The 11,236-nt window shown below is 48.1% G+C and overlaps 1 protein-coding gene and 1 long non-coding RNA gene across 2 annotated transcripts; one reads left to right on the forward strand and one right to left on the reverse strand.

Annotated features, from left to right (window-relative positions):
• The first annotated feature begins 457 nt into the window (after positions 1 to 457).
• Positions 458 to 5,809, forward strand: LOC140248458 (uncharacterized). The gene is made up of 3 exons (XR_011902840.1): positions 458 to 1,217; positions 3,259 to 3,551; positions 3,855 to 5,809. It is a non-coding gene; the product is annotated as an uncharacterized lncRNA (long non-coding RNA).
• On the reverse strand, positions 1,203 to 3,060 carry FOXQ1 (forkhead box Q1). The gene has a single exon (XM_072329210.1). The coding sequence runs from the start codon at positions 2,517 to 2,519 to the stop codon at positions 1,383 to 1,385; it is 1,137 nt and encodes a 378-aa protein (XP_072185311.1). The 5' UTR covers positions 2,520 to 3,060; the 3' UTR covers positions 1,203 to 1,382.
• Positions 5,810 to 11,236: the final 5,427 nt, after the last annotated feature.

An 11,236-nucleotide genomic window follows, 5' to 3' on the forward strand; every position in this document is an offset into this window, starting at 1 on the left:
TGTTCTGATGGATGTTACGGTCTGTGCTAAACGCGCCGTGAAATCGGCTGGAGCTGGATGGAAACAGCTCTGCGGTTCCGCCCGCTGTATGCTCTGCTGGAAGCGCTGCGCTCCGAGCGCACCTCCGCTCTCTGCGCAGTGTTTGCGGGTGGGAAAGGAAAGGGCAAGGGCTGAGGCAGAGCAGGTGGGGAGGAAGACAGAGGTCCCAAACAAGAGTGATTAGAAATCAGCGCTCACTCTAAATTTTCCTTCAGCGTTCGTTTGGGTGATAGTTACAGAAGAGTCAAGGGAAAGAAAGCTGGTCGTTTTTCATCCTTTTTATTATTACTATTACGAGAACAAGCAGACCTACCCCAAATGACCATTTCAGAGCTTCAAAAAAAAAAAAAAAAAAAAAAAAAAGTTAAAAAATATAAGAAAAATGAAAATGATAATTATAAAAAGAAAAGCGCTCTGAGTTGGGGAAAGCACTCACTTCTTACCCGGTTCCCCGGGCACTGAAACCCTCCCTCTCCTTTTCCCACCTCCGTCTTTCTGAGGCTGCCCCGATCTCTCGTGGTGGTGCTGAGCGACCCGAACACATCGCGCTTCGGGAACAGCCGAGGGCTGAATGTGTTCTGTCACCTCTAACACTCCCACAGAGTCCCGGCGCTGAGATTTCGCCCAGCCGGCAACCGGAGCCCGCTCCTTTGCCTTGCTCTCGGAGATGACGAGCGGGTTACGTCCGTTGTCCTTCTCCATAATAATAATAATAATAATAATAATAAAAAGGCAGCGGAGGCGCCGGGCACACGCACATCTACTATATACAAACACCAAAATAAAATAGGAAAGTAATCACGGTTTCCAAGCAGTAGAGGGCTCGGCGTTGGGTGTACAGCACAGGTGACGGCGCTCTTCTACACCCCTCTCCCCAACAATAATTAATTAAAAAAGCGGCACTCTCCTCGTGTGAAAAACACTGCTTTTATAAATAACTTAAGGTCCTCTTTTCCCACGAGGTGTCGGGTGCCGGGCAGGAGAAAAACAAAACAAAACAAAACAAAAAAGGGGGAGGTTGGGGTGGGTTTGGCACAGTGATGCGCGGCGTTGCGGCCCGGACTTACGGCCCCGCAGCAGCCCCCGCCCCTCCTCCCCCCCTGCGCCCGCTGCCGGTGCGCAGCGCAGCCTCGGGGGGCGGAGAGGGGAAGGCAGAAGCGGAGCGGTCCCAGCGCACAGTAAGAAGCACTTGAGGCTCATGGCTATGTCCCGGAGGGCAGTTTTTTTGGCTTGGTTCGAAGTGATGCCCGCCATCACTTCTTTAAGGCACAGTCATCGAGGCGTCCGCCGGGAGGCTTTGGGAGTTCAAGTGCGGGATCCAGAGCTCCCTGCCCTCTCCTGGGTTACGCTAGGGGGGTTTCCACAGCGTACGGGCGGAACGGGGCCGAGCTCCCCGCCGCCGGCCGCGGTGCTCGGAGCGGGACGTAGGGCGGGGATCCCCCGGGGAGCGCGGCCCCGCCGAAGAGCGGCGCCCGCGGTCGCTCCGCCGGCGGCTGCCCCTGGGGATGCCCGTGGGGGCCGCCCAGCAGCAGCGGCGGGTCGCCCAGCCCGTAGGCGCACAGTTGCACCAGGCCCCCGCCGTAGAGAGCGGCCGCGGGCGCCGAGGGCTGAGCGTAGGGGAGCAGCGGGTAGTGATGAGCGGGCAGCAGGTGCGGGGCGGCGGGAGGCGGCCACACGAGGCGGGCGGGCGGCGGGGGCTGCGGGGCTGCGCGGGGCCCGGCCGGCCGCCGGAGGAGGCTCTCGATGGCGAAGGAGCTGGAGAACTTGGCGCCGCCGCCCGCCGCTCCTCCGCCGCCCGTCGCCGCCTCCTCCTCCTCCTCGGTGGCGGCGGGGGACGCGGCGCCCGCTCCGGCCGCCTCCTGCGGCGGCTGCGGCGGCGGCTGCGGGGCGGCGGCGGGGCGGGCGGACGGCGGCGGCGGGGCGGCGCGGCTCAGCCGCTTGCGGCGGCGGCGGAAGACGCCGTCGGCGAAGGTGTACTCGCTGCTGGGGTTGAGCATCCAGTAGTTGTCCTTGCCCCAGGGCCGCGCCGGATCGCGCAGCACCTTGACGAAGCAATCGTTGAGGGAGAGGTTGTGGCGCACCGAGTTGCGCCAGCCCGTGTAGGCGCCGCGGAAGAAGGGGAAGCGGCTCATCAGGTAGTCGTTGATCTCGGCCAAGGTCAGGCGGCCCCCGGCCGAGTCGCGGATGGCCATGGCGATCAGCGCGATGTACGAGTAGGGCGGCTTGGGCCGCCGCGTGTACGGCTTCCCCTTGCCCCCCTCGGCCGGAGTCGGCGGCGGCGGCGGCGGCTGAGGGGCCGGGGTCGGCAACGGGGGCCGCCCGGAGCTGCCGGCGCTGCCGCCCGGGCTGTTGGCGGCGCAGTCCCCGTCCGATCCCAGCTCGCTGTCGGCCGGCGCCGGGGAGAGCGATCCGCTGCCTTCCTGATCGCTGCCGGCGCTCAGCTTGTCCTCGTAGTGCTGCGAGAACACCTCCAGCTTCATGGCGGCGGAGCGGCCCCCACGCGCCCCGTTGCTTGGCTCGGCGACCCCCGCCCCTCGGCGCGGCCCCGAGGGGGGCGGGAGGGGCGGCTCTGCCCCCTCACCCGCTTGGACAGCTCCGCGGCGGCGGCGGCGGCGGCGGCGGCTGCTTCGGCTGCCACCTCCGCGTCCTCCTCCCGCAGCGAGGGACTCCCCAGCCTCGTCACGCCGCCGGCTCCATCGGGTCGGACCGGAGCCTCTCCTCTCCGCCGCCCCCGGTGGTGACCGACGCTCCTCGGGCCGCTCCCGCTGCTCCCGTCCGGCGATGCTCCGGGAGACGCCGGGGTCTTCTCTCGTCGTCCGGGTTATCCCCGTCAGAGCTCGGCTCCTCGCAGCGGTGCGGGCAACAGCCGGGTGACGGGGGTTACTGGGGTTATTGTCATTATCTCCCTCTTCCCCTGTGGTTCTGCCTCTCTCCACCACTTTCAGACCAGCCCATTATAACGCCGGCGAGAGGCGGAGCCAGGACGGAGATCTGAAAGGGTGGTGGGTGGGGAAGCAAGGTAGCAAAGGTGGGTATGCCCTAATAGCCGTATCAGAGCCGCAATTAGCCCAGATGACAGCGAGGTCTGGTTGGAAAGTGGGGTTTTTTTTTATTTATTTATTATTTATTTATTTTTTTTATTTTTATTTTATTTTATTTTTTTAATTTCTTCTTTATTTTTTTCTTTTTACGAAACGCGTGTGCATTTTCTCCTGCCAGGCGCCTCCTCCATGCCGGGCACTCCGAGCAGAGCAGAGCTCAATGAGATCTGGAACTCCAGCCCCGCTCCAGGTGCAGCATGAGGAACGGCTCATAGGTGGCAGAGCAGAACCTGCCGCGCCGCGATCTGTGTTCGCAGCGCTGCGCAAAGCAGTTGCAATGTGACAGCGCAACAACCTGTTGGAACCCCGCGCCGCTCCGCAGCTGGGGATCCCTCGTGGTTTATGTGGGCTGACAGTCTCAGCCCCTCTCCCCTGCCGTCATAACAAGGGTGCAGAGTAAGGTGGGAGCAGGTAGGCAGCGCTGCGTGACGGGAGAGGCTGCTACAGCTTTACCCTTGGCTTTGAGCGTGCTGCTGTGTGCGCAGCACCATCGCTTGATGTCTTCCGATGGCATGTCTGCAATGTTGGAGCTGTCGCTCTCCAATAAAATATTTTATTGCGTTGTTGTTTTTTTTTAAAGCAACTTTGCTTTAACGTTTTCATAACACCGTGACTATAAATTTTCCATCAAACCCAGCACAAAGCACTCTGTAACTTTACCCAGGTGCTTTTCTTTCGAGACAAAATAATCACGATTGTTCTGTTTGCTTCCAGCTTTGCACTCGTCGTGGTCTTATGGCCTTTTCTAAGGGCAGATGTTCAGTCCCCTCCAGCAGCGCTGGGTGGAACACCTGAACGATGAGAGCGAGACAGCAGTAACTCCACTGAAAACTTCAGTCCTACCCTGCTGTCTATTCAGAGTCTATTGCAAAACCCCGTTTGACTCCATACATCAGTAGAGCTGGCGTCTGCAAAACAATACCAAAACAAAGACATCAGCAGAAATCCAGTGTGGTGCTTCTATTCTGTCTCTCTTATGGACACTTTGAATGTTGTGTTCTGGAGGATTGTCCCATGTTTTCCAAAAGCAGTCTTTCTGAATTAGCCCTTGTTTTAGGATAAATGCTCCAAAATGCAGCATCACTCTGGCTAGGACTATGCTGTGCTCCAGCTGCCGATGCATGCTGGGGAGGAACTTAAAAGAAGGCCGATTTAAAAGACCCTCAGAAGAAACAAACAGCACTACTTTCGTTCTCCATCTCTTTTGAATAGAAGAAACATTCCCACACACACCTGCACAACATTTCAAAGCTTTGCCATTCTTTTTTCAGCCTCATATGGGTCTTAAATACTAAACAATAAGAGGTCCTCCTGTCCTCTGGCTGTACTCTTTCTAACTTTAATAATGGGTTTGATGGCTTCCTGTTCCCACTAAAGCTGTACCAGCTGAGAAAAATGGAGCAACAAAGATAAGAGGAGGGAGACATCTCTTGGCTTCTTGTTCTCTGCACGCAATGTAAACTGAGATCTTTCAGTGAAGCACTGCGTTAGCTGTAGGTGCCAATGTTTGTGTTTAAGTGTATGGGAAAAAGCCATCGTTCCTTCCAAAACTCGTATTTTCTAAGATGATGCCAGTGGTGAGGGTAGTTTTTTCCTCTTCCTGCTTTTGTTATAAATGGCAGCAAAGTAGTGATGATTTTCTAGCTTACCTTTGATGTTTATTTTATTGCCGTTCCACTGTTTGTGTGGAAAATGTACACATTGTCTCTTATCTTTATTCAAAGAACTTAAAAAGTCATTCAAATGCTGTAGGTAAACACGTCAGACATAACAGAAGCTTTTCACAGCCATACTTCAAGACAAGGAGTGGATGGCAAAGCTGGTTCTGCAGGATTAAAGAGAGGACAGGAGCTTGTGCTCAAAATAACACAATTAAAGATAGCTATTAGTGGCTATTAGTGGAGTGGGGGTACCTTCCTAAGATCAGCGCTGATTCTTGTGTGGGCTCAAGGCCTCCCTGCTGCCTCTCAGCCAATCCCTGTGTAAATTGACCCGGAAATCTAATGTGGCTCTTACCTGGGAAAGCACCTGAAGGTGCTTATGTGAGGGATGAGCGTGGTTTAAACAGAACCTTCCCAACTCAAGTAGGAGTGAAGTCAAGACCACTGCCATTGCTGCCCATGAGGGAATGGGTGTAGTTTTAAGAAGAGGCAAAGTAATACAACTGCCCCTGTCTCTCACCACTGAGAGTGTATGTAACCTCAAGTCTTTTCCTGCTATAGTTTTTTAAAAAGGCACAGTATCGCCTTCAGGTTTATAAAGATTAACACAATCATCGGAAAAACTGATTCTGTTAAGTAAACTTCACATCAAAAGCACTTTGATGTGCTGTATTATAGCAAAGCCAAACACTCCACCCCCATCACCCCAAGAAAAACCTCCAAAAACCTTTTAGTGAAGCAATGTGAAAAAAAATCCAGATTCTTTGTTCTAAAATGGAATGTCTCTTCCTCTTGAGTGCAGCAGAGCAGCACATTTTTTTTTGATGTATGACCCCCTCTTTTCCTACCCAAAACAGTACCTAATCAAAAACAAAGAAGAGAAACGTGAATGGTGGGTCGCAAATCACGCACACAACTTTGCTTCCCATTTTCTGTAGTATTTGACTCCTTTATTTCAGAGTTTGCCAATGAGAGTTTGAAGGTAAGGAAATTTGCTCAACCTTTAAGTTCCAGAATTATCCCCCACTAAATGTAGCAAAATGCTACACCGTTGTGTGGTTTTGGGTATGTTTTTGGTCAACCCAGTTGTGTTACTTACACGGTACTCTAAGCCAAAGATTTGACTGTACGCTCCAGTGAATATTACGTAAAGGTGTGTTATTCTATCGACTCAGTTTTATTATTATTATTTTATCTTTCTTTTTCACCTGATCCTTTCTTACTCTCTTTTCTGTCCTTTGTCCCTCCAGATGGCTAACTAGATTAGAGAGTACTTCCAGATAAGATCTTATAAGCACAATTGGTCAACAAATGCCTCTGTGTTGACTGGGTGAGTCCTGTAGCTAGTGGTAGGCAAGCTTATTTGTACATCTGAGATGTCCGGCACAGCAGCTGGACAAAGTGCTTCATCATCTCTTTTCCTCCTCCTGTAGCAAGCTGCAGGAGTGCGGTGCCTTGCCAGGAATGATGAAATTGGACAATGCAATACACTACATGAACAACAATAGACCAGTTCAAAGAGTTCTCTTTGGATGGGCTGCTCACAGCAGGAGACTTGCCTAGCATGCATAAATGAACTACAGAGTCTGTGGAGGTTGGCTAATTACACTATATACATTTTTATAGTTGAAGGAAATCCAGCTGGAGACTAAGCTGTAAGAAGGGAGGTCAGTGGAAATTCATTTAGACCTTGAGAGGAAGAGTTTGATCACTGAGGTAGAATGCACGTCTGAGTGAATCCCCTCATTGTGAACTCTACAGATTTTCCACAGGAACAAGCATTCCCTCAGGGTAGGGATTCCCAAGTGTCTTTGGCAAATACCAAGAGCTGAATTTACAGTGGGGACTTCCATTTTGACTTTGTTTTTTTATAACACAATGTTTAGTTTCTTGGTAGTTGTTGCTTGAGAAGAAATTTTCCCATGCCCAAAGGAATCACTTCCTCCCTGTGCCCACTTCATGTGCCATACAAAAGTCCACATCTCAGCAAATTTTTCCTTTGTACTGGATTGTGACAGAATGGGCAGGGACAGATTTTTCCCCTGTGAAGAGGATGACATTATTGCTGTTGTTACTAATGCTTCGTACTACAGAAGTAATTCCTTGTTCTCACACTGTCCTTCCCACACAAATCTCAGAGCTCATCCAGTTTACAGCCAAGAGGAGTGAAGGGGAGATGTCCTGCTGAAATCTCTTTGGCAATGCCTTCTGTAGAACTGAGCTCTTCAGAATCTTCATCCTGTGCTTCATCCACTGAGGTATCCCCCACGAGGCCTAATCAGAAGTGTTGTGCCATTGGGCAACCGCTGCTGGAACTGGAACTGTACTGTCACGAGTCTCAGATAACTTACAGGTAATTCTTTTTTCATCCTAGATGCATTAAGCCTTATAGGCTTGAATGGGGCTTCACACCGCATAAGGTGAACCTATATTGCACATCTGCCGTCTGAGAAGTTACATGACATGGTACAGGGTGAGGAGGGAGGTTAAGTCAACATAGTATTTACAACATATTTTGTGATGACTTAATTTAGTAGCTGTCCCCATAGGCTTTCCTTGTAGATGATTACCTGGTTTCATCTAACTGCAGGAAGAGAAAGAAAATCCAAATGCTGAAGAACTTACAGGTTTGTGGATCTCTTTGAGAAGATTATTACTGCTAGAAAGAAACTGATACTAGAAGGAAGCAAGGATATTGATACATCTGGATGTAATTGTAAGGACAGAATTGCTTGCTAAGAGACAGACTCCACAATTACAAGTTATGTTGTGTTATGTTTGTTATGAAGTTATGATTCAGAAGCCGTTTGGTGAAATTCTATGGCTCTCTGCCAGGGATGGTGAATGTTTCTTGTGACTGGTGCCAAACAAACTAAAAAAGAAACCATCATAGCTTCTTATTGCTGGTGCCAGACCAAATACCTGTTGGCGCCAAACTTGGTATTGGTGCCAAAGGCTTGCTATCACTGGCCCATGATATGAGGAAACACTGGCTGAGTTGTTACAGTAGCCTTTTATTGCCTCTACGTCCATGCATTGAGCAGAGTGAGCAACATGGTAGGAGTGCAAGAAAATTAATCGAAAGCTGAAGGGCTTTGAATGTATAATGGAGTCCCTGAACTTTGCTAGCCCTTTCTGGAATACACCTAGGCCAGCTCAAAAACATATGTATTTTACATGGGTAAACAAGTGACTAGAGATAGTGAAGGATATGTTTCCATTCAACTGAGTTACGGTACTATTTATAGCACTGTGGATTAACAAATGAGTCATCCTGCCAATAATATTCCATCTGAATAACAATAAGTATTCCTTCCACATTCTTATGTGTTTTTTTGTTTGTTTGTTTTTGTTTTTTTAAAATGAATAAAATATTTTCTTGTTTTCAAAAAGCTTTTTCTGGTTGGAACCCCTTTGTTTATATAAGCATTAACCAACTACGTGAATAATTAATGGTGTAAAAAACTTTGAATTTTTTTGTTGTGTTTGTTTTGTTTTCTCTGGTTTCGTTTGTCATGATCAAGTGAACTGTGTTACTCAGGAGCAGGCTGCAGTGGCCTTCCTAAGGTAGGCGGAATTTGGTAGCAATGTCTCTAGATTATAGAATCATAGAATTGAATGGTTTGGGTTGGAAGGGACCTTTAAGATTGTCCAGCAGTCCCTGCTATATTCAGGGACACCTTCCTCTAGATCAAGTTGCTCAAAGCCCATCCAACTTGTCCCTGAGTGCTTCCAGGGAGGGGGCATTCATAACCTCTCTGGGCAATCTGTTCCAGTCTCACCACCCTCACAGTAAAGAATTTCTTCCTGATACCTAGTTTAAATCTACCCTATTCCAGTTTAAAGCCATTTCCTCTCATCCTGTTGCTATCTGCCCCTATAAAAAGTTCCTCCCCTGTCTGTCCTGTGTGTGTTTTGTTTCCCATGTGCCATTTTTCACTTCCCTGCTTCAAGATCTGAATGGTCAGAATCAAATCCTCTCACCACCCAGACAATCTGTGCTCTCTTAGAAAATCTGGTCTGTGCTGCTGCATGCTGGGCCTTGAGATAGGCAACACAGTTACACTGAGGGTACATCTATTTTAATACCACAGGATGGCAGAGGGAGGGGGTTTATGAACTCCAGACTGTGCTCGAGAGATTAGGTGTGTTTTCCTCATTTTGCAGATGACAGACAAATACAGTGAAAGCTTGAGGAGCTGGTTCTTCAGCCACTGCAGATCTCTACAGCTCTGACAAAGTCATTAGTTTTGCTGAGTTGCATGGGTTGAGTATCTGATCTCAAGTTCCTAGTTGGGTTCTTAAGGGATTAGCTGAGTTTCAGTCTCTTGAAGGTGCGAACAAACATACCGTTGCCTCACACATGTAAAGTTTCTTCCCTAAAGATGTCAAAGGGCTTTGTGCAGAGGGTGTTTCTATTTCTGTTTTGGAAGTAAAGCATCAAGGATGTGGATGTATTGGCCAAACTTATGAGATCTAAGTTGGAAATAGGACACAGGTTTCCAAATTCCCAAACTACTGCTCTACCTACTAACCCTGTTGTTTCCCTGAACCTTTACATACAGTCGAGTAGATTAATAATTAACCTCCAAGTGGGGCACTTTGAAGCAAATGTAAAATGAAACCAAACACTTGTCTTGGTTTTTAGTCATACCAGATTTGCAAGTAGGGTGTGTTTAAACGATGCAGGTAGATAAAGTCTTGTTAATTTAGATTAGAGTAAAAGTCAGAGCCTTATCAAAGCAGGTGACTAATTAGGAAAACTATTACCTTTTGGAAAAGAAACAGTCAAACTATCACTCAAAATTATTTTAACTAATTGAAAATTACTAGAATTTACATTGAATAAAGGCTCGTGGAGCTGCTGGGGAGAGGAGGAAGTCTGGAATCTTTTACCAGGAACTGCCAGGGCTGTTTCTTGTAATTTTACTTTTAGATACTTAACCATACATGTTGCTAGTGTGTAAACATGTGGAAAAGAGAGTGACCAGGGAGCCAAACTCCGAGAATTTATGTGTAGAGCATCAAGCACACTGCTGCCAGTCCCCTTACCTCACCGAGCCACCAGTACAACACAGTGCTCAGGATGGTCTGAAACAATCCAGTGAATCCAAGTTCTGTAATAACTAGGATCAGGCATTCGAGAACCTGCAAGGGTGGAAATACTAGGGCAAATTCATGGTGTGAAAAGAAAGATTACGATCAGACTGTATTTATGTTCAGACAGATACATGCAATTGTGAAGAATCATTAAATAACTGTTAACCACACCTGCACAGAGCCTCTGGCAATGCTGGCTTACACAGAAACTCAAGAACTGCCATGTGCCTGACATCATACCTTTGGAAAGAAAAGAGAAGTCCTGGGTGTTAGCCCAAAACTGGTAAGTAAAACATAGTCCACGGACTAGAGTCAGTTTATGTTTGTTAGTGATTTTCAGGCCTGTCACACCCAGTATCTTCTCCCTGTAAATCTGTCACTAATCCTGATTTGTTTGGTTAAGACCAGGTCTTGCTAAATGCCTCTGAAGCTGCTTTGATGCAAGGTCTGTAAGTCAGTTAGGATTGAGAGAAGGTGATGGTACATACATGTGTACACGCACATAGGGAGTCTAGTATAAACAATATCTAGACTTCTTTGGGCTTGTAATTGCTGTTGTGACACAGCTGCTTGTTTGCGTTCTGTTTACATAGATAATTTTGCTTTAAAAATATAGGGTTTGCTTTTTTTTTTTTTTTGTGGGGGTGTATTTTTCATAAGGAAAATGATATTTGAGAACACTTTAGTTTTTACTGTAAGAAACATGAAAGGGAAGTACATGGGGAAGGGAAGCAAATGAGACATAGAGAGGAGAGAAAAAGGAAAAGGGGACTGTCCTAAAATGGAAATGAAGAGAAGGAGATGTGAAGAGAGTCAGAGCAGAGAGCTCTAACCAAGAGTGCATTTTAGAGCAATTCCACCCAGCCTGTAGCAAATTCTCAGGATGCCCAAAGATCTCCGATTTCTCGGCTTCTTCTGGTGGAGTTATTTATTTATTTATTTTTGGACTGTTCACCTCTATAGCTTTCCTCAGGGCAGGGAGTTCTCTGAGTTTTCATTTCCCATGGTGCGTTTAGAAGCTATAGTCTTTCATCTGCATTTTCTTGGTCAGGGTATGCTTTTCTTGTCTTTCATTGCTAGGAGTGATTGAAGAGTTTTTTTAACTGAAGAAAAAGAAAATGCAGAAATGAAGGCTGAACATGTAATTCTTGAAAGGGACTGATATGCATCAGTTTGGTTTATCTTTCCAACTGCAGTTTCTCTGCAAATTATGTGTATTTTTTCTTTCCCTAATGCAAATCTCCACAAGCTGTGAAGAACAGGAGACTCTGAACCAGAAGCTGGACATGACTGAGGTACAAAGGGGGATTTCAGGAAGATGAAGTAATTTTCCAA

Source organism: Excalfactoria chinensis, chromosome 2 (assembly GCF_039878825.1).
Source record: "Excalfactoria chinensis isolate bCotChi1 chromosome 2, bCotChi1.hap2, whole genome shotgun sequence".
Classification (NCBI taxonomy): Eukaryota; Metazoa; Chordata; class Aves; order Galliformes; family Phasianidae; genus Excalfactoria; species Excalfactoria chinensis.